The sequence below is a fragment of the Neolamprologus multifasciatus genome, chromosome 7 (assembly GCF_963576455.1).
Source record: "Neolamprologus multifasciatus chromosome 7, fNeoMul1.2, whole genome shotgun sequence".
Classification (NCBI taxonomy): domain Eukaryota; kingdom Metazoa; phylum Chordata; class Actinopteri; order Cichliformes; family Cichlidae; genus Neolamprologus; species Neolamprologus multifasciatus.
In genome coordinates this window covers 60,216,849-60,240,342 of record NC_140445.1, presented here as the reverse complement: position 1 = coordinate 60,240,342, position 23,494 = coordinate 60,216,849, and the positions used below count along the sequence as shown (strand labels likewise).

The 23,494-nt window shown below is 41.6% G+C and overlaps 2 protein-coding genes across 4 annotated transcripts in view; one reads left to right on the top strand and one right to left on the bottom strand.

Moving 5' to 3' along the window:
• Positions 1 to 127: 127 nt before the first annotated feature.
• On the bottom strand, positions 128 to 9,157 carry accs (1-aminocyclopropane-1-carboxylate synthase homolog (Arabidopsis)(non-functional)). 2 transcript variants are annotated; one of them, XM_085164869.1, is made up of 16 exons: positions 8,481 to 9,157; positions 7,675 to 8,390; positions 6,772 to 7,526; positions 6,638 to 6,697; positions 6,442 to 6,512; positions 6,225 to 6,294; positions 5,502 to 5,568; positions 4,813 to 4,910; positions 4,624 to 4,701; positions 4,312 to 4,412; positions 3,725 to 3,814; positions 3,572 to 3,617; positions 3,320 to 3,461; positions 2,804 to 2,946; positions 2,540 to 2,693; positions 128 to 809 (listed from the first exon to the last, which is right to left on the bottom strand). In XM_085164869.1, the coding sequence occupies exons 2-16, from the start codon at positions 8,312 to 8,314 to the stop codon at positions 415 to 417; spliced, it is 2,910 nt and encodes a 969-aa protein (XP_085020995.1). In that variant the 5' UTR covers positions 8,315 to 8,390; positions 8,481 to 9,157; the 3' UTR covers positions 128 to 414. The 2 variants fall into 2 exon arrangements, with proteins under 2 accessions (XP_085020995.1, XP_085020994.1); XM_085164868.1 differs by having other exon boundaries at positions 7,675 to 9,157.
• Positions 9,158 to 9,258: 101 nt separating this feature from the next.
• The window catches only part of furinb (furin (paired basic amino acid cleaving enzyme) b), a 103,780-nt gene continuing 89,544 nt past the window's right edge, over positions 9,259 to 23,494 (top strand). The window contains exons 1-2 of one of the 2 annotated variants that reach the window (XM_085164870.1): positions 9,259 to 9,821; positions 17,754 to 18,031. In XM_085164870.1, the coding sequence (XP_085020996.1) occupies positions 17,855 to 18,031 (177 nt within the window). In that variant the 5' untranslated portion in view covers positions 9,259 to 9,821; positions 17,754 to 17,854. The other variant, XM_085164871.1, reaches the window with a different exon arrangement.

The window sequence follows — 23,494 nt, the reverse complement described above, 5'->3', positions numbered from 1 at the left end:
TTTACAGCAAGTACAATTCATTTTGACAAAATAAGATGAAAATCAGAAACATTTACAATTCATAAGAAAAGAGACTTGTAGTGTTTGATGTTAGGACGCGTCTGATTTTTGGTTGTTCTGTTTGGCATCCACTTAAAATATCAGCAAATAAATCCACTTCTCAGCTTAACGATAAGGCCTCAAGACGCATACAGAAAAGTTCTCCGTCCTGTTCTTAATGCCAGGCCGGGTTTTTTCTTTACTTCTCTTTAACCTGGTCTCAGCTATTTCATTCCTCAAAAACAGACATCAGAGCTGACCTCGCGTCAGGTGTTTGTGTCAAGCTTTTCCCCATAAACACAGGAAGCAAGAGGGATGCTCAAGTACTGCCTCTTGAAATTTGGCAGCTACATTCGTGCCTGTTTAATCCTAAGCTTACTTTCTGGCTCTTTGCAGCAGGACCTTGAACACATCAAAAATTTCTGGGTCCTCCCCAGCAGACAGCTCTGGAGTGCTTTTCTCCAGCCAATCAGAGGAACGGATCTGATGCCTGAGAGTACCGATCAGCGTGTCAAGACTCTCTGTGGGCTTAGAGGCTTGGCAGTCTTCAGTGGCCAGCGAGCCTGTGTCAGCAACAGGGCTATCCCTCTCCTTCAGCTGATCTGATGAATTGTTCTCGAGTAAGGTTTTTGGATTGACAGTAGCAGCATTGTCTGAACCTGCATTGTCCTTTTTTACTGGCTTTTGGCTCTCCTCACTGGTTTGTTTGATGTCCGGGACTCTCATTTTTGCTTCAGTTTCTTTTAAAGCCTCTCTAATTCGCTTAAGGCCTGAAAAACCACAAAACAAAGTGACAAAATGAGTCAGTACAACATAAACCTTTAAATGAATCAATTATATCACAGATATGTGCTAATCACTGTCTAGTATAAGCACAGGGTGACAAAGCATTCTACATATTTAATCCAGAAAGCTGTAAACTTTAAAAATAATAGCATATAAACAAAGTATAACTATGGTAGATTTAAAAACTACAGAAACAATTAAATATTAACAATTAAAGCCTTTACTATTATAATTTGAAAGATATCGCTGTACTAGAATGCTAAACTAAAGGATGTTTTTTGGGGTTTTTTTTTAAAATCAACTGATTAGGTCATTACAGACTACTCAGTCTTCTTCTTTTGGAATCAGAGAGGTTAACATCAAGCCAAGAACTTTCTGCATACACCATCTCAAAGACAGCTATGAGGAAAATGAATGAATTAAGATTTTTATCCTCATTTTTATAAATGTTGAGCAAGAATGAGGAGCAATTTTCATGAGTTTAACTATTCTACAGTGTAGAAGGATTTTAAGGTGACTTTAAAATGACAAATTTCTCAGTTTCTCATAATAGACCAAGGATAGCAAAGGACCTGGGCAGGGAATTTGTGGTAAAATTTAAAGGATATGACCTTTACTCTCCCTCCCTCAATGCAATAACAGCTAATTTTACCTTAGAAGCAGAGTCCACTGAAAAGAGCTGCTTTAAAGATTTAGATATGTTTGTATTTTGTTATTATTTTTCTAATGGAATTTGGTGACTGTGATGTTTGATTTTAAATTGTCATTTTTTTTACTTTTATTTTGTAGCATAATTTTGAAACTTCACGTGTACTATTCTTTAGAGCAGAGGTGGGGGAACTCCAGGCCTTAAGGGCCGGTGTCCTGCAAGTTTTAGATGTGTCCTCGATCCACTGCAGCTGATTTAAATGTGTCAAAGTTCTCCAGAGGTCTGATAATGAACTAATCATTTGATTTAGGTGTGAAGACCCAGGGTGATATCTAAAACCTGCAGGACACCGGCCCTTGAGGCCTGGAGTTCCCCACCCCTGCTTTAAATGATGGCATTTTATGTGCCTAGTTCTCCTTATTTAACTGTACTCAGCCTTCCTGTAGAGTATACTGTGTATACAGTTAGGTTTTTTGGACAATGACACTTTTTTTCTGTATACCATGACATGTGGATTTTAAACCAAACGATCAAGAAGTGAATGAAGTGCCGACCTTTACCTTTACATAAACACATTTAACAAAAGTATTGCTTTAACTTTTTATGAAATACATAGTATACGTTTTCCCAAATTTTCAGAGGCTCAAATTTTAAAATAAGCAAATTGTTTCTAATACTTGGGTGGAGTGCTTGCTATCTGGGACAGCCTGTTCTGCTTGTTTGCGGCTGTTTTGCTTTCAGTTTTAAGGAACTGAAAAGCTGCTCTGTTGGGTTGAGTTTAGATCACTGACTTGGCCATTGAAGAACATCCCATTTCTTTCAATCTCATTTCTTCTTTTCTTTGAAAGACTCTTGGTTGCTTTTGTAGTATTCTTGTGTCATTATCCATTTGCACTGTGAACAACATAGGTGTACAATAGTTTTGTTTTTCACTGCTTCTTTGGACCAACAAATCTGGTCCAATGTTAATGGCTCACTGCTCTTACTAAAACAGAGAGTAGGTGAACGGCTGAGAGGGCATAAACAGCCTGGCCAAGAGAGACTACGAGTGTTGTTGGTACTGACCAAGCTGAAGGTGGTGCTGTTGGTCTGCAAAGACGATGCGGAACCACCCGGGCACTGAACAGCAGAACGCTTGGCCACAACTCAGCAGCACCTTGTGCCTGAGGAAACACTTCCACAGAGACAGCTCCTCCTCAAACGATGACTCTTGGAGATACTACCGAAACAGAAGTGACAAATCAAACCTAAAGAATATAGATTTCAAAAGAATGAGAAGAGTGTTGCGTTCATATGCGAGCCGTTTCAATTCGACTTCGGTCTTGTTACCTTTCTAAGGTCAGCCCAGACATACAGTGTCCCAGGCCTGTCTAGAAACGGGATGCCCATACTGAGCAGCTCTCCAGTCAAGTAGCTGCACGCAGCTTTCAGCCTGCGTCTGTTCTCGGGCAAAAATTCCTCATTGATCCACTCTACAACACGAGAATGCCAAGTGACAGTCGCAAGTGTAAATTAAATGTTACAAGTCTTTCTGCAGCAGAGGCCCCATGCTGTGCTTGTCATATCAGAGAAAGCAAAAAAGGGAGGCTCGTGTTTCTTGAAAGCATGGAACGCTTTCAACGAAGGAAGAACAGTGGAATTGTTAAAATGCTTGCATCAAAAGTCATTTGCATTTATGAATAGAAATTCCGCTATACACAAAATGCTTGTTTTGTGTAAAGAGTGCTGGATTGTTTTGTCCAAATTGTGCTCATGTTAGGATAATTTTCCAAGTGGTTTTTCTGATAAATCTGATAATACAACAGCAGTGTGACTGCAAAAGAACACAAAAAGCTCAGATCTCACCTTTGTCCTGAAGCAGTTGTGCAACCTGGTGCTGGGTAGTCCCAGAGACACCATGAAAAGAGCCCAATTTGGCCAAAGCCTCCACCAGGTCTCTGTTCTCAGTATATAAAGTGCCTATTCTGATTCCTGCCATTGCAAAGTCCTAGAAAGGACATGACAAAGTCAATGAAAAATAATGAACTGTGAAAGCAATGTATACGGTTATTGAAAGTCTCACAGTTTTCCACTTCCAGGCCTCTGTACAGCACATACCTTGCTCATTCCCCACATTATATGCGTCCTCTGTGGGTCGGGCAAACTGAAATAAGGGCACATCATTATGAGATAAGTGGATGTCTTCAGCAGCAGTTATGATGATTCAAGGTCTAACAGACTAATCATGCGGAGGTTAGGTTCACGCAGTACCTGTCTGCACTGAGGACACTCTGAAAGGTGACAGATTCATCAAACACTGTCAGCATGTACACTTCATCTACAATGGCATGGAGAGCATTTCTAAAGCAGGAAAGGAGACAGGAAGATAACATAAATATATACATATTTTCAGCGCAGCAATAATAAGGCCTGGTTTTATATTCTTAATGGATATTTAAGTCGAGGAAAATGCGACATCAATGTAAAACGGTTCCTTCAACGCCCAGTGTCACTGTAAAAGCACTGTGGTTTATGGTTACAACAGCTCAGTGCCTGGAAGGGTCTGTGCAGGGAATTACTCTGGCAAGATCATTTAGAAAACAATAGATGTTGCAGGAGTCTCTTTGGCACATGGCTGCACTTGACAATATGCTGGTGATTAAGAGAGGTCGTAAAACTCCGTCAAGAACGTTTGATATTCCACACACGGGACAGAGCTCTCCGTCATAAAATAAAACAGATCACAGTAGGAACTATATGCAGTGACTTGGCAAAGCGCTTAAAGGAACCGCAGGAATGTAGAGCGAGAGGATTACAGCGTTAGGCCGCAGTGTGAGATAATAGTGAGGCAAACATACCTTTTGGCAAACTCCAGGAAGGTAATCATCTCCTTCAGGCTGTAGATTTCAGCCAGAGGGTTGTGGGGGTTCATCAGGATAACACCGCGAATTGTCAACCCCTTAAAGAAATGGCAGGTTCAACTGGAGGTAAACAGGAACTGCTACACTGTACCTTCACAGTCTTTACAGATAAACTGAAAAAATAAAGTCTCTGAGAAGAACAAAGCATCCAAGGTGTTTATCTACGCTGAGAATTTTGCTCGAGTAATTTTGTCTTTCTTTTAACATTTAAATGTTACTGTTTCAAACCGGCATGCCTTCCCGCGTTACCTCTTCCTTAGCTCTTTGCAGACCTTCTTCTAGTTTCCGTACGGTGAGGCGGAAGGGTCGGTTATCTTTGCCATCAGCCTTTAAAAACGAAAGAAAAAGCAGCCCAACTGGATAGGGGCCAGTGTGCACAAAAACATCCATTTCAAATGCAAAATGCTGCAAGTAACTCGGGTTGTTTCGGCTTCCTACCTCACAATCAAGGGGAACATGGAAGAGTTTTACATCGCTATACAGATGAAGATCTTCAGTGATGACGCCGTAGAAAGGAGTCGGAATAAGGATGGCATCTACGGGATGCAAAACACACAAAACAGGTTAAAATATGCACTTTTTTATTATCTCACTTTTCATTTTAGTATAGAAATAACTAAATGTGCACATATAATCTGTATCATATTGTATTTTCATGGGTGTATATATTGCACAGCTGAGCCATATCTGGTACTATTTTGAGTTGTTACTGGTCATTGCCTTTGCTAACATGGAACCAAAATCACCAACGAAAAGCATCTGCTGATTTCAAAAACATCCCACTAATGACTGGCTCACTCTGCCTTAGTGATTCAGGTAGGCAGTAAATAGGTAAATACCAGCTGACTCTGAGGCTCATGATTTTTTCTTAACGTTGTGACTGAGCAAAACCAATTTACTGCGCCGCTTAAAACGAAGCTTCGCCAGCAGAGGTAAACAGAATGCGCAATTTATGCGGCTGGGTGTTTTCTTTAAAATAAGCCTGCGTAATCCTTCCCATTATCTGTTAAACAAGCAAAAGAGGAACGCGGACTCGACTTCCTCTCTACCGCGCACTCATTTTTATTCATACGGTACAGATATGGATGCATTAAATGGATTGTACGTCAAAGCATATCTGAACCTACCTTTAGGATCACAAATGACTGCAGCAATACATGAGAAGAGGGAACCACAGCCATTCATCACCACAACCTGGACAAACACAGGCATCCACTGTGTTATGAAAGACCCAATTATGGCACTGAGTCCTGATAAATGTGCTTTAAATTAATCCACCTACTAAAACTGCTATTCCTTCCTGTGCAAATTAAGTTGGTGAACCCAGAACTGCTGTCAGTTCAATTGTAGTGTTTGACATTTTTTGATCATTAGTGAAATAAAGCATTCAGCTCAATTGCCTTCATTTTTGATAAAAATGAGAGGCTATAATCCAGAGCACTAGTATAAAAGTGGAATAAAGGCTTATTTGTCAGTAATTATGTGATTTGCTGGACATCGCTATGAGTTACAAGATGAGGACTTTATTTACACAACCTGGGGATTTATTACATCTTCTACCCTTTGTCCTGTATACTGTGTCAATTATTATTATCTTAAAGGTCAATAACATTTATGGAGTCATTATATAGGAGTTGTGCAATATAGAAAGAGTATAAAGTCCTCAGGATTGTGCTTACTGCAAGGTGAGTGATTAATAAAAAGGTGTTCCAGTTTTACCTTTGTTATTAATATGATTCCCTTAACGCACTAAGGTTTTTACATATTCATGTGGCTGTGGCTGCTGTCTTAAACACATTTCATATATTACTTACAGTGCATACTATTTCAATAATAAAAGCAATACCCACGTTGTCAGCTTTTAATGGGTTTGGAGAACAACAGTAGCGAGTCAGGAATTTTGCAACTGCCTCCCTGAGGCTGAGAAAGAGCGAGACGGAAAGGTCATGGGGTTAATGTGCACAGTGAAAGGTTGCTGTTAAAAATGTAACTTCACCACGAGTCACATAACAAATGTGATCCTCATTAAAAAAAGATTAAAAATAAATGTGCATTTAAGTGTCTTACAAAGCGTGCCCCCTCCAGTCTGAATACTGCAACAGGGATGGGTTGATGTGCAGCATGTCAGGCTTGGTCAGCTGTAGGAGAAAAATGGGATTTTTTGTCAAAAAGCAGACAGAATAATTCATAATAATAAGTAATAACAAGTAAATGGCTATACATATATTATTATAGACTGCATTGGATCTAATATTTATCTTACCCGTTTATGAAGAAGATCATAACAAAGTTTGTTCTCACTGGTCCCCATGTTGATAATACCCTGGAAAAAGAAGGAGCTTTTAATAAATGCTTAAGCATCTGTGACTGGTGTTTACAACATTGTGCTCTCCTTACATCAGGGTTGTCTGTATCATGGTGCCGGTCCATTCCATATTGGATGTAGCCCTCCTGGAGGATACCTTCATGGAGTCGGATGCTATTACCACGCTCAGACAGGTAGACGCTATTGCCGGGACCTTCCTCACCCCTCAGTGTTTCCAAAGCATCCTGAGACATTTCGCAGGCCTTGACAGATGTGAGCTGTGACTTTTTTGTCTCCTGATTGAAAACAGACTCTGTCGTGGGAGCCTCTGGAGGTGGCTGGGATGAAGACGAAGGAGCAGAGGGGGCAGGCGTTGTCATCAGCGAAGCTGAAAAACGAGCTAAGGGTGAGGCGGCGGGGTCGCCTTGTGTTGTGGTTTGCGTACCCTCTCTGACAGCGAGCAACACCCCCGTGAGCATGCTGAACAGCCGGAGCTCATGCTGACGCTCTTGTTCTGCCCTCCTCTCCTCCCGCTGCTCCCTGCGCTCCTCCGCCTGTAGCTCTCTCTCCAGCCGCGCCTCCTCCAGTGAGAGGAGACGTTCCTCTGCAGACTGCTGCCAGCTCAGGAAGCTGGCTAGGGCTTTATCCAGCCTCTCCTGACCGCCGCATCTACCGCCCCCATGGCACCATGATGTTTTACCACCCCGGCGCCGCTTCCTCTGTCTCACTGAGGTCTGTTGACGAGAACCCTCCTTTCTGGGCTCGTCGGATGTGTCGTGTGACACGGGACCACCAGCAGCCAAGGTGGTGGCTGTAGCAGAGCCAGTCATGTTCAGGTCACTAAAACCTGAGAATGTAAAGAAGAGAAATACGTTTTTAGCCTGCTATCAATTTTATAAACATATGCTGATTCTAACTAATAATAATAATAATAATAATAATAATAATAATAATAATAATAATAATAATAATGATGATAGTTATCGGCTGACAACCTGAAGGTGAAATTCTTGTATTAAGTGTGCTCTCGGCTCGGCTCAGGGTGTCTTCTGGCTCCAGTAGAGACTGCCCATCAGTTTCCTGATCATCTCCAGAACCATAGTACATCTCAGGCGGTGCTTCGCCGGAGTTCAGCATGCTCTCCTCCACATCTTCACATTTGATATCCAGCGGATCTCCAGCTTTTGGAGGCTGGCCAAAGAGAAACCCACCGGAGGAAGCAGGACCAAAAGAGCCCGCTGGCACTCCTTGCAGGTATGCCTCAGATGCCCCAGAGGTCTGGAACACCTGTTGAGCTATGACAGCTCCGCCTAGGGAGGAGTAGGTAATAGCCGGCCGATTCGCCAGCACTCTGTCCATCACATCATAAAACTTCCAAGACCTCATTTTGTGGTTGTCCTTGATGCGGCGGTACTCCAGCTTCATCTTTTTAATCTTCTCCCTGCACTGGTCTCCTGTGCGGTAGATGCCCTTTTCACGCAAAATGTGGGCGATACGGTCAAACACGCGCTGGTTGCGCAGTGAACTCTCCAGTTCAATCTGCACCGACTCGTCGGACCACAGCTGGAGCAGCTCCACAATCTCCGGGTCAGTCCAGTTGCTGCCTCGCTCGTGCCTCCTACCGCGGAAGTCCATCGTCTAAGTTAGAGGAGGATTTCTGCAACACGGGATGATGATAGCGAAAACGAGCAGGCGGCCTCTGCCAGGCCAACTTCAGGCACACAGACACACGCTGGATTTTAAATGCATTACTCATGTAGTAAAAGTGTAGCTTATACCAACTCACTGTATTTTCTCTCACCTTAAATCAAAAATGCAGCCCTCCGAAATGAGACCACCGTGGAGCTGTCACTTTCATGTGACATCCACGTAGCCCGATACATGTCACGGATGGTTAACCCGGTTTGGACAGGTTTGGGGCGGCAAAGGTTTGTCCAGCTGGGGTTAAGATCTGTAAATCTTTCTCACAGCAAATGTTGTAATAACTTGGAGAAACGGGGAGTAGACGCGCACTAAGATATCTACATCCGGGTTGACGGCACATGCGTGCTGTCCTTATTCCGGGATAACTTTGGTCCGTGTTATAACGCTGGAGCTGCTTAAAGCGGGCTGGTTTTCACTTATACCAGGCTGTAGCGGGGTAGACGCAACCATGCGAGTCAGACTCAAACGGGGAGCTTTGTGTTATAGCCCCCTCTACTGGTTCCAGTGCTGTTTTGTTCGGTTTTTTTGTAAGTTCAGTACATATCCAGGAGATGGCAGTCACACACAGGTGTACAAATCAAGCCAGCCTTAAAGCATGGATGCGTGTTTTGTATACAGTCGTGTCCCGGAATTCCTCCTGTGAGGATAAACTAATCCGCGTTGCAGCTTGAAACAGGCATAATTTTGACACAGTCATCCAATTTGTTTAGTCGTTACTTTAACCATTCTTATATTTATTTAGACTTTTAACTAGTTCATCATAAAAGTAAAAATAATACGATGATACGAATATTATTATTTATCCTGCTATTGTCAAATGAAAAAAGGGATTAGCGTGACTTTAGGCGAGCTACACAACAGCTGGCCCCGTCCCTATAGGAGACTGCGACGATACACATCAAGCGCACACTATAAGCCACTCGCTCTAAACGTGACGTATTTCCTGGAGAAAAGGGTTAGTGGCAAGTTGTTGTAATTTTCATCCAATCCTGAACCGGTTTATTGTATTGGCACGTAGCGGCTTATTTTCCCCTTTGTCTGTCCGTGCTGTTTAATTTGTACGTGTGTAAATTAAAAACAGCACTACTCCAGCCAACAAACAAACCACGTGAAATGACTTAAACCTATTAGAAGAAGCCTCCGAAGACATAACTGGGCTCGACGGTGGAAGTTAACTGGCAAAATATAACCACGGTGGCTGTAAGTTGGTGGAGGATGACAAGCAAGACGGGATAGTTGAACTGAGCACTTTTAGGTGAAGATGGGTGCATGCGGGTAGCCTTGTAAATAATCTCCCGGACCGAGTAAAGGACGCACAGTGTCAGGTTAGATGTAAAGTTGCAAGTGAAACCCGCAGAAGGAGGAATGGGAGTCTCCGCACGGAGGGAGGATGAGGAGGCATGCCGTCTCGGTCCTCACTGTTGTTTGACTTGCTAAGGTAACTCCTACGGCTGACAGCCGCTTTACTGTTTTGCTCATTTTTTTTCTTCTTCTTCTTTTTAATCCGTGAGTTTTTGATGCGTTCAAAGCTGGGAGGGGAGCTGTGCCAGAGTGGGTGGGAACAATGGGAGTATTAGCGGAAAGCGTTTCAGCAGTCTCTGCCAGCGCTGCCAACAGCGCTCACCAGTCCTCCCAGTCAGGTGAATGCTTCTCCAGTCTAGATAACAAGATTTTTTATTTTATTTTTTTAAACCAGTACAGGGGCCTCTCTCTTTTCTTTTTTTTAAATTTATTTATTGGTAGAGACATGGCTTAGTGACATAGTTGGCCAGCTCTGCTCAGACGCGCTCCTCTGCTGAAGTTTATTGGTGGTAAGATAACACGATTGTCCTTAACTGTTGTATTTACAGTGCTGTTTTCTGCAGGATGTCACATTTGGCTCGGCTAATTCAGTTTACAGTCTGCTTTCCACTGTCCTCTGCCTGTCTTGCGCGCACACTCTTTATTTTTGCGGTCTCATAGTTATTCAACCTGACGCTTTAACAGGGAGTAAAGCTAATCAAGTGCATTTATCTGTGTGTGGTGAAGATAGCTGTAGTCAATTTCACTCAGTTCTGTTTGTCTGGCAGGGTTCACCAAAGCAGTGCGTTAGTCTCCGTCAAACACTGTATATGTGCTTGAAGAGCAGCTCAGTTTGAGCAAACAAGCTTCAAAACTAAACCTAAAGTAATCCAAGTCATGCTGTCCCTACCCCGTGGGTAGTATTGTTTGTACTTCTAGTGCAGTTTCCACCAGAAGTAAACCAAAGAAGGAAGTCAAGGTCGCCAGTTGTTGAGGCAAAAAGTATGGCTCGGAGCATCCTTCTTATTCCGACTACGCTACATCACCACATCAAAGACTGACTGATCTTCTGTGCTTTTCCTTTAGGTCTAGGCAAAGGTGTCTTCTTAAGTTTATATAGATAGAGAAAGATTTTGCCGTCAACCTCCAGCCTCCAATCTCCACCCAGTTTGTCACCTGTACTCCTAAATCCAGTACCAGTGGTCCTAAAGGTGTGAGCCCTTAGCAGCACATGGTTTATAAGAGATATAAAACAGGAATGCAGTGGAGGAGAAATAAGTAGGGAGACAAACTTGTCAACAATATAACTCATCTATAAAGTAGGAAGGAGGTTGTCTTAGATGAGGTGGAAGTTTGCCGCGGGGATAAATGCCAAGATTCAGATGGCTGTTAAAAATGGGGTTGGATGTCTCTGTGGGACATTACTTACAGAATTGATTCTTCCTCCTGGACACATTGATGCTGCTGCCCCAGACAACATTTTTATCAGGCTTTTCCATCTCTGTAAGTTATAGACAGTGGGAGCCAGGATGGATTAGGCTTTAGTGGCAGTCAGTCATGGCGTTCTCACTCGCTACACGGCGTGTCTCAGATGATCACCGCACAGCTCACATCCCGCCGTGTAGCGCAGTCCTGATAGAGCACAACATGCCTGTGCAGTGCCTCTGGCTTTCCAATCGCACTCTAACTTGGAGCAATTTTCCCTCTCGGGAAAGAATACTTGGCTGTCAGTGGTACTTCACAAATGCTGCAGCATGGTTGTGTGCCTTGGTTTTCTGTGAGAGGCCGGCCCAGAGCACATGGTGGGTGTAGATTTGGCTGGTGGGCAGCCTGAAATAGAGCTGGAGTGCTGCATATGGTCTGTCACAGCTTTGTGTTCTTGTCATTGCTAATGGAAATTGGCAGTTGCTCTCCATCAAGTAAAGAAATGGATATTGATTAAAAAAAGAAATCTATCTATACCAGTTCCATTATTGATTCTGCTTGCAGACTCTTTATCGATTCACATATGATTAATTTTTTGATTTTTTTTCTTGCGGAGGGAAGACAAACCAGATTTTCATGGGTTAAATGAACTTTTTTCATCTCTGAGTCTGAACAGAGTGCGACAGCAGGAAAAAAAACTTTGTTGTGACTCAGGTGTACAGAAGCTCTAGTGCCATGAGTTTGACGTTATGGGTTTGCAGCACGGGAGCTGTTATAAAAATAATCCAGAACTGATATTCTTGTAAGCACACGATTCCGATGGATTGGAAAGTTTGGAATGGTTCTTGATGCAACTTGTTCTTTATTCTCATCTGTCAATAAGGACAGGATGCTATTTTGTCTCATTATGTTTGTCATGTCGCTCCGGACCGAACCAATTGCACATTGTGTGCCTTTCTGTTGTTTTGTACATATTCCTCTAGTTTGTATATATTCCTCCAGACTGTATATATTTCTTCTGTTTGCTATTTATTCCTGATGTCTTTAATTTTTATTTATTTATTTACTCCTGCACAGTTGGCGTGGAGCACCCATAATTTCTTTGTACATGTACAGTAACAATAAAGGGCTATTCTATTCTATTAAACTCCTTGTCAGATAAATCACATTTAACCTACTGGGAATACTTGTGATAGCGGTGTGCTGTTGACTAAACAGCTGCTCCAGAGCTTTGGGAAATCAAGTCTTTTCCAACTAAAAGAAAAAAATATTTTGAATTTTCTTGTCTTAAGAATTGAGTTTGATTCAGGTTCATGCTGCTGACAATATTGCTTCATTTGACAGATGGTGTTTGAGTTAGTATTGGACGTTGTGCCCTTGTTATTTATTTATCTTTGCACTCAGCAACAATTACTGAGTTTTATGTCAAATTCCAATTTTGAAATCGGAACATTTTAAAATAAATAATGACTGGGTGATGTTATTTTTTTAATGTAATTTATGTTTGGCAAGGATACCTCTAATTTGGTTACAAGAAAGCTATAACAAAGATATGTAAAGTCGTTATAGCTGGATAAAAAGCTTTTTTATGGGGGATGGCAGTAAGGGTAAATTTAGGAATTATACAAATGGGAAAGTATATTTCAAATGCGGATCCTGTTATTTAATTGCTTTAAATAACTGGAAGGCGGCACAATGTCGCCACACAGCAAGAAGGCTCCTGCAAGGCTCCCCAGAAACATGCTTAATGGGTTAACTGGTGAGTCTAAATGGGCTGTAGGTCTGAGTGTGAAGGGTTATCAGTCTGTCTGTGTTAACCCCGCAATGGAGTAGCAGCCTGTCAGCTCTGTCGCCCAGCATCTGCTAGGATAGACTCCAGCCCCCCACCCACCACCCCTCCCCCTGCGACCCTGACTGATTGATACAACAGATAAACAAGTCGCTGCCATAGGTAAATGTCACCTGACTTGTCGATAGGCCGATATCAGTCAACACCGCAGATGTAAGCCGATGCACCGTTCGTCCAATGTATCAATGCTTTACTGTTTGCAACCTATAAAAATGCAGGCCACTAATAGCCACTCATATCATTTACTGATGAGTCAGTTAAGCCGACAATATAGTTTCTGCTGGTGAATATGTTAGGCTGTAACTGTAACCTTTAAATTATATACAACCTATAAAATACAGCATTAGGATAATAATAACAGTGTACTCAAAAAGTGCATTAAAAATCCCCTACCATGTTTATATAATAAAAAATAATGTGGACTATTTTTGAGCAGTTTTAATCTGTTTATTGCTGCAAGTGTTTAGGGTACAGGGGCTGCAGTCTAATGGACTGGGGAAGTTATCAAAACATTAATTAATGGACACTGCTGATTCATCTCCCTCTAATCTCAAACATCTTGAATAATGAGTGAGTCAAAGCACACGAGTCAGTCTGTGCTAAGCTTCTTCAACGGAGCCTGCAAAGTTCTGCTGACCACTGAGCAAGAACAAGGGATCAGCTGATGTGATGCGTCCTCTTGAAGGACAACTTAGTTGCTGATGCTGAAGAATAAGAGCGGATTTTGAATCGTCTAGAAAGAACATCGTGGCAGAAGTTGTTGCTCCTACTCTGTTTCAGTAGTAAGAAATTACTTTCGGGGAAAAAAATAAAAGATTTCTCGTCCTCCTTATCAAAAGGGCCCACTTAACGACTTTTAGAAGTCCTGACAATAGCTTGAAACAGAAAGTGCTCAGTTAATATTTCAAATCTGTCATGTTATTTTAGCAAATCACGGGTCATTTATCCACCCCTGCACGTCCACTGAAGGTTCAGTGTTGTAGTAATCTCAATCGAGGTTATGCAACTCATTTTGTATTTTCATTGTAGTTTAGATTCTGAAGTCTTAGTTCTCCTTTGGTGTGAAGGTTGAAGCTGCGGCTTACTTTTAGGCCTTTGATGTATATTGTAAGAGTAAGCAGCCACTTGTTAATTCCTCTCCAGGCTGCATTTTGAAAGAAGGTGTTTTGGGAGTTGTATTATAATGTGCTTGTTGTTTTCCGCAGTGCTGTACGAGGGGGAGGGACCCCACCAGTACCACCTCTATCTCCTCTCTCTCTTCCCCTATTCTCGCTCTCCATCTATTCTTCCGTCTCTCAGCCGTCTCGGTAACAGCGGACCCCTGCTCCTGTTTTTGTGGCGCTAGCATAGTGTCTAATGAGCTCAGAAGAAATACTCCACAGGAAGAGTGACAGCCCGTGGTCATGTTTCCACCATTTCTCCTGTTGTGCTCAAATCACACCCACACCACATTTGTGAAGCCACAGAAGCGAGCGTCTACTCTTTGAATAGTTTGAATCTATGCAATCTGCGCAAATGGGATAATTGTTTGGATGATTGAGCGATTGAGGGTATTTTCGGGGAAGTGAGGAGTTTACAGCAAAAACAGCAGTTGCCTCCAAATTCCTACTGCTAAAAGCATATCATTTGGAGTTGGGAGGTTTTTCTTATCAGTCCACAAGGAAAGGATTTTGGTCAAAATAAAAAAAATGTGTTTACGACTAACCCGTCATTTATTTTCTTCCTCTTGTCCAATGTCGGATCATTGTAGAAGCACATTAAGCAGGATATCCCAGACTTCTTTTTACCCAGCAACATTTCCAGACTCCTCCTGGGGGATCCCGAGTTTATCGTAGCCCAGGTAACATATAAAATGTATCTGGAGGAATTTCAATCTAACCCAAAGTCCTTAGGGTAGCTTTCTCTGTGAAATGCATGAGCCACCTGAGCTGGCTCCTTTTAACATGAAGGAGTAGTGGATCTACTCCAAGCTTTCTCAAATGTACGAGCTTCCCACTCCGTCTCCAAGGGCGTGCTTCCATTCGGTACGGCTGCCATGTAGCGTGCACTAGCACGACAGTGCCCGCTCTCTCACTGACCTGCACATACACTGAGATTAGCGATTGGGACCGGAGTACACATCAGTTCATCTCAGCATCTCAAATCCCCTTTCTCGTGCTCACTCACTCTCAAATAGAATACTTGAAAAACACATTTGCAGAGTACAAAAAGGGTCATGACTTCAAGGATTTTGTGGCTTGATTGGGAAAGTAGTGTCACACTGTCTTCTCAAATGCACCAAACATTTGCTGATTACCTAAACTGTTTTTCACTGTAGCTATATGAAACACGGCATACTGTTCTTGGGCAGATTTTGTACTCCTATTATGCGAGGACCACTAAATCTTACCTGGACCCACCTCTTCAAGCAGGTCAGGGCACAGCACAGAGCAATCACACATGTCAAACAAACTGTAATTTTTGGGGTTCAACGTGACCTGGCGTGGTACGGTTAGTTTGGTATGAGTGTAACCTGAAAGCCTGAGCCCAGCTCCTGTGCAAAGGAAAATATTTTCAGTCAGTTGCATCCACAGCCTCATTTTTCTTTCTATCACTACCCAGAACTCATGACCATAAATGAGTGTCTGAATGTAGATTGACTGCTCCTTTTACCCATTACTTGTGAAAAAATGCCAAGATACCTTCGCTTCGGGGAAAAAACAAACCTGTCTGTAGGGAGCGATCCACTTTTTTCCAGCAGAGAAATAAATAGAATTTATTTTTTCAATCTAAACTGAAGGTTTGAGGCTGAAACTTTCCCAGATGTAGTAAAAAAGTTTTTAGTTGCGTCGTAAATCTAAAAGGCTGAATTCGAAAGATAAATTGTATGATTCAAGAAATTGTGCTGCCTTCTGCCCTTTTTGACATGGTCAGGTATTACTTTCCATAAGGCATCTTACAAATCCACTGCCATCTTTCTATCCACCACATCCTAGGGCTCAAAAATAAGACGTAGTCCTGCAACCAGTGGTGTAGCCTCCTCATCCTATGATCTTAGGATAACGTCAAGAGACACAGCAAGTTCTTTAAAGCTTTGAACATCCTACCTGCCAGGTGTTTTAAAAAGTTGTGCACCAAGAAAGTATACCTAGGAAAATGTGCACTGTTGAAGGATCTGGACTGTCACTAACTTATTCAAAGCACCTGGTGACACTAGATAAAGTATGCTGGGGTTTTAAAAGCCAGATCACGACCAACTTGAACGAGTATTGGAGAGCTGAGAGAGTTTGATTATGTATCCAGGTATACTGTAGTTTGACTGCTGCTAAAAAAAACATTAAGGAAGCACTTGATCATCACAGTATAATGCAAAGGCTGTGAAACCTCAGGGATACCAGTCTGTCCACAAACACAAGGAGACAGGCCGTTACATAAGACGAGCTGAAGAGGGTCGTAGAAACAGCAGGAGCAGCACCAGAGCCTTACAAAATGACCTCCAGCAGGCTACTTGTGTATGTTTCTGACCAGACTGTCAGAAACATACAAAGACTTGGACTCAATGAGGGTGCCATGAGCTCCTGACAGCACCGCGCAGTGCAGCTCAATTGGCATTCGCCTGAGAGCTCCAGAACTGGCAGGTCCGTCATTGGCACCCTGTTCTCTTCACAGATGAAAGAAACTTTGCATTGACCACGTGTGACAAATGCCACGGCAGCCCCAGCCCTTGGTCTGTCACATGTGTGTATGCCTTCTAACTGGACAGATGGATAACACTGAAGTAATGACTAGTTTAGTGACTTTGTATTATACTGTGATGATCAAGTGTTCCCCTTTTTTGTCTTTTTAGGGTTTCTAAGGCAATGAACAGCTAACTTAACAATTTTATACTTTAAATCTAAAAATCCTGATGTTCAGAAATGTTGATATAAATATTCTAAATGGAAGTGTACCAAATTGGGGGGGTCTACACTGCAAATAAGTGTGTTGTGTGGATTGATACATTTGATATGATTTTGTGTGATCAGCAGCGTTACCACTGAGCCATTTAGGCCTGTATGGTCTCTATCTCCTGTTTTCTTAGGATGAGCTGATATACTTAGCAGATAACCACATCTTATCTGTCTTCACACTCTGAGTCAGTTAACTTACCTTAAAGCTTTCCTTTTCATGTTTGACTTACAGGCTCCGTTTTTATGATCCAAAGAGCTACAAATCAAAGAGCAGCAGATGATCTCAGTTGAAAATCTCGCTCATTTGAACATCTGCTCAAATAATGGTCCTTTTTAGCGTGCTTATTTTACTATTCTGTTAAATGTGTTGAAAGTACCTTTTCATACCTAATAAGCAGTCTGTTATTTAAAAAAAATGGAATGCCTTATAATGAAGAGAAGTGCGTGAGTAACATTTAAATATTTTCTTCCTCAGACACGTTTCCCCTCTTTTTGCCAGTAGCTGTATATTGGTTTGCTAGGAGCTCTTCCTGTATTGCAGCAACATGCCTACTGTATATCATTATCATACATTACCATTTCAAGTCTCAAAAAAATGAAAGAGAATTGGAAAATGATTTCATTTTTGGCACAGCCCTTGTCTGTTTCTGACCTAATATTTATGCTTTGCACATTTATTAAGATGTGGTCTTCTTCTCAGAGTCTGACAGCAGACTGTGAGTAAGTTTCATGCTTGATAAGGTCTGTGGGTGTGGTGTCTATTTTTGATGCAGTTCTGGGTTTGTTTTTGTGAATGGTGTCTGCGGTTGGTAATTCAAACCCAAGAGTGACCCAGTTAAGAAGGCCATGTTTGTGTTTATAGCTTGCTCTGTCCTCTCATCTGCAGGCCAGTGTTCTACTTTGCTGCTGTAAGGTGGAGCATCCCCACTCTGCCTGGGACACAGCAACAGACGGACAGATAAACTGCGCTGTGAAGTTGTCCTTTTAATGGATGCCAGGGAGGCCCTGCTTCTCTTGTGGACAGTCTTTGTCCTGCTGACAGCTGAACTGAATTGGATTGATGCTGCAAAGGTCTACACCAACACGTGGGCTGTCCAGATCAATGGGGGCCCTGGGGAAGCTGATCGCATCGCCAGGGAACATGGTTTCATCAACCATGGCCATGTAAGTTCTACGTCTCTTACTCCTTCCTTGTATTACAGTGTCTAAAATGTTATACTATATATGTCGCATATGTCCGTTTGGATTAGTTTTTCTCCTATATACCACCTACCTACTAGATTTTACTTTACTATACACAGCCATGGTTTGTTACAGCCAAGTCTTGCAAGTCTCAGGCTTACAAAGCAAGTGTGCATTAGAGAGCCTTCTTTTTTTTCAGTGGATTGCTAAAGTCTGGCCTCTTCCCATTTCTTGTAGCTTAAGTGCGGCATGCATGACTTCTTACCACGCTGGCACATACCCGTGTTTGCAGAACAGTGGTAGAAATAGACGGCAATAATAAGGGTGATATTTTAGGGTCTGAAGGACGGTGGCTCTGTTTAATTATGATGTAGCTAGTTTAATTTTATTGCTAGCACTTCAGTTGCTGTTTGTGGCCTTGCCAAGTCATTTTATTTAATTAAACTGTTGTATCACACAGTTTTGAGATACGGGAGAGGGGAAAAAAACAACTGTCAGAGGGTGAAGGATGAGGAGGAGAGACAGAGAAGTGACTTATTGTTCTTTCAGCGTATTAGGTCCCTCACATATCAAAATGCTTCAGAGGCTAAGCTTTTTCATATTTGTGCTCAGCACTTGACAGCGAGTCGCTATTTGGTCCCCTTTTCCCTTGTTGCTTCACTTGAGACTTTACTTCATTTGCATGTGTCTGTGTGGAGCTGCTGGAGTGTCACACACACACACACACATGCACACGCCAGTGAGCAGCCCTATGGATTACTTCTTACGAATATGCGTAGGAGGTTCTGCATATTCCCGTCCCACCTCTACCCACCTCAACTAAAGAGGATTCTCTGAAAGAGAGGTTTGCGAAATTAAATCGGGCTTATCTCTCCTGCCTTTTTATTGTCAAAGATGGTTTTGTCTGGAGTGCGAAGCCAGACGTTTTTAGTCTTTTATCCTAGCAAATAGTTGTAGTTCGGGTTTTTTGACAATCTGGACAAGATTAGACTTGTGTCAATAGGAAATGCTCTTTACGCCCATTATAATAGGTCACATCCATGTGACCAAACGTTGAGCCTCTCTGAGGAACTTAAGTTATTTTTAAATGTGCAGTTTCTTTAGTATTTATGTAGATACTGCAGTAGCTTCAGGCTTAAAGTATAAAACTATTGTAGTGCAGGATAAAAGAAGGCTTCGGTATATTGGCCCCTGACACTTATACTGTAAAACGATTCTGTAAGTTCAGGATAGAATGAATTGGGTAAAATGAACGCATCAATATACTGCTCACAAAATACAGATATATATACTCTAGAGCCAAAAAAGTATCTCTTCTCAGAATGAGGTAATTCTTCTTTCTCTCATATTCCTCTAATGTGATCACTTTCCCTAGGAAAGAAAAGTTTAATCAGTTCCTGCCTTCTGTTTATCACTGTTGCCCTCATTTCACCCAGCTACAGAAACATTTTGAGCCTCTGCCTATAATACCACTTAATTAAAGGATAGATGTTTAGTTTTCTACTTTCTGTTAATTACTGATTACGTCAAATGAAGAGATGCTGGCAGAAGGCAGAGAAATGAATCCTCTAAGATGACTCTGGGTTTGCGAAATCTATGATCCCGTATGGCAGATTGTCAGTTAAGTGCACACGAAATTAAGCTAAGGTCCTGGAAAATGAAAGAGAATTGCATGCAGACTCATTTTTGAAGAGTGGGCTCTAAGAAAAACCCACTTACCTCAGCCCAACCAAGCCTTTAGCACATTTCTCCAAAAGCGGAGGGTTCTGGGTTTTTTTCCCCTGCAGTGTGGATGTGGGAGGCAGATATTCCAAGGGTGGTGGTTATAGCTGGCTGCAAGTTTAGGGAGAAATGATACAAATACTAATTTCCTAAACACGGTGAAAGCTAGGAGCGTGTGTGGGAGACGCGAACAAAGAAAGGAGTAAAGCTAGTGTAGCATGATGTAATGGACAGAAAAGTGCTGGATGACTGGAAGAAATTTAGTGTTATCCACCGTCTGGAATTAGATTTTGTAGGAGTACATCTTCAGTCATTGTTTTACAGAAGCACCCAAATAAGTTTTATTTTAGTCTCTCCTGAGTGGGTGCTATGAGAGAATGATGATATACGGGCTATGTGCAGTATCTGCTCTCTGACAGTGTAGTGTGGGTTATGTGAGGGTATGAGTTAGGCAAGACTTTGTAGAGCTGGCAGCTTAGAGAGGGAATGACTTATTCATTTTCCCATCATCCTTGGTGGTGGTTCTATAAGGCTCTTGTAGAGAGGAAAGAGGCTGATGTATAATCAGGACTTAATTGGATTTTTATCACTAATGTGATTACAGGATCATCACGTAACTGATTATTTGTTCACTGTGGTGCTTAGAAACACCTTATTGTCTCTGCACATCTTTTTGTATTTGCAGATTCACTTATTATGTTTCGGCCTCATTTTCTTTTGAGTGTATAAGGGATAATGTGCATATGCGGGTTTGATTATGCTTCATGCTGATATTTAAGTGTAAATGTCATCAAGACTTTGTTTGTCGGCATCGTTGCATCTGTTTGTTGTATCTGTGTTAAATTTTGGCCTCCTTTCTTCGTAATGCTTTGTGTCTGTGTGGGAGTTCTATGGTAGGGTTAGGAGCTAAATGTCATGTTGCGTTCTTGGTGAGCCAAGTCAGAATCATTGTTTTTATGCGGATGGGCAGGCTCTGTAGGTGGTGACAGACTGAATCACCCTGGATTAGACGTCTAACGCCACAGCCTTTCTCTGTGTTTCTTTGTCCTTCTCTCTTTCTGCATCTCTCCATCTGGCTCTCCCAGTTTCTTTCTATTTATAGCTAACCGACTGTAAACATGTGGCTGTAGTGTAATCTCAAATAAGGGCTTTTTTGTTCAGCTTCACACAGTCAGCTCCCTTGGCGGGGGGCCTTCTTTTAAGACTGCAGGAAAACACTCCATTAGGGCTGTGCGATATGACCAAAATCTCATATACCAATATAAAACATCTATCGTCCAATAACGATATAAATCACAAAAAATGTAACATTTTCTGTAAATTCTGTGAATCTCGGGTAGGTGAAGTGTTTCCAGCTGGGCGTCTTGTACCTGGAGTCAAGTGTTTTAACCGATGCATGAAACTACACATTTTTAGACATAAGTTGTAACGGTCGCCATTTTCTTTGTGAGTATTTATTATTAGTATTTATTATTAGTAGTATTTAAAGCCTGTTCTAACGTTTGAGTCTAAGGTTTATTTTTTAGCACCTGACGACTGTTTGTTTGCTTCTAATCCGTCAATACTCTGCATACTTTTTCACGTGATTCCGTTTATTTTGAAAATTCTCAACAGGATCTTGAGCTTTATTGTGAAAGGTTAATGTGGAAAATAAACAAGCGGACATGCGATGGTTTTACCGTCGTTGTTGCTAACGACAGCCCATAAAAACAGGCGCTTGTCCATCCGTAGTGTGGTTATATTACATATAAGAGAAAGAGAGAACTTTAAGAAATTAATATAGCCACTACAGCGACCATCAAAAAAAAAATTGCCGTAAACAGTTTATTTTGCGACACCACGAAACAAACGATAGCGTAAAATGAAACGATAGACGTTTTTATATCGTCATCCGATATATATCGTTATATCGAACAGCCCTACACTCCATTGGCTTCAGTGTTGCACAGCTTACAGACCATTCCCATTCAATGAATGAATGTTTGATTGCAATCATTTTGTCTCAAGTTATAGTACTAAAATACTCCTTCAGACTCAACTTTTCTGTGCTAGGTGGAAGGTTCTGCAATCTGCAGTTGTCTCTGCATGATACCTTGCCAACTATGTGACATGTCAACCAACTGGCCTATTCTCTCTCTTCCTTTATTTGATTCAGTGAGCTTATTTGATTGGCCAAAAAAAAAAAAGAAATGCAACAAAATGATTTCATGAAATACATCTCACTCTCACGCACTCCCTTTCTTTCTGTCATCATGTAGTGGCTGTGGGAGATTGTCACAACACACCAGCACTGAGTGCATGCAGATGTGGCACTAATGCTTTTAAGGCCGTTTGTTTTTCTAGCGAGAAGAGTTTGATTATTTTCTATTTGAATGTGATTTGTAAAGTGAGCTCTGAGAGAGAGAGGTTGTTTATATTAGACTGTATTATTGGTTTTTATCTTGCATTCATTTGCCTTAAGTGCAATGGGGAGGATGTGTTTGTGTGAGAATGTGTCATTGGTTTGACTCTTTAAATACCCCCCCAGTTATTTTAAGTAAATAGTTTCAAAAAAGCAACATCAATTCTTTTCTTTAATCAGTTAAGATTACTTTCTTTCCCTTTCTTGCACATAAACTTCTTCAACCCTTTAGGCTCAATCATAAAGTTTTATTTCACTGTTCTCCTGCATATAGACGTGCACCTGCCTGCAGTATTTGCTGATTTTGGTTCCTCATAGGACTTTGAAAAAAGAAATGGGGAGAAGTGCTTCTCTGAATAAAAGTTGCGAAGTCTTGCCGTTGGCACTAATGAACCTCAAGAGATGGAGTCTGAAGTGGTCCTAATATATTATAATGTTAGCAAGAATTTATTCCAAGAAAGTGTAAGATTGAGTTGACTTTCCTTTTTTGCTCTACCAGACTGGTGATAAATTGAAAGAAAAACCAACATAAGGTGTCATTGTAAGGTGTGCTCCGCCATTGTTCTCCCACTATAGCTTCAGTACACCTTGACATAGATTCTACCAAGTCTCTGGGGCTTACTGAAACGATGGAGCACCTTTCTCCAGCAAAAATCTTACGTCTGTTCATGATGGAGAGCGCTGCCCCACACAGTCAGCCTTAAATCTCTGGGGTTTTACTTGGGTTGAAATCGTGACATATTATTCACATCACTTTCATACTTATCAAGGCTTTCAAGCGACCCTTTCTGCTATATGGATGGGGGAACTTTGGTCATACAAGCGACCACTTTCATCTGGATTTATTGTAGGATTAAGGTGATCACCCAGAATAACTTCATATTAATTTGTAGCGACTCTTCTCTATTAGGTCGACAAGTGCATCGAACCGTGCCAGGAAGATGCCCCACAGGACTGTTGGGCTCAGGGGTTCGGGGTTTTCCTTTTATTTTTTTATGTATCTTAAGTCGGAAGTCATTTCTAGAATGAGTTATTTCTGCCTTTGTTTCTGTCCTTTCTTTTGCCTTCAGAGAAATGAAAATTTTAGGTCATGCACTACAGATGATTCTGACAGTGTCTGATGGTCACTGTAACCATCATATTTTCCCCACTTGTTGTCAAAAACATGTTTTCTTTTTCTTCTAAACCACAAGAAATGAAATGTGTATAAAATGACACAGAAGTCCATAGTTAAAAGCATAGCTTGCATTTAATGAAATGTTTGCAATTATGTCATTCACTTTTCACTAGTAGCCAACCTGTTGGCAAATGGTTTGGATACT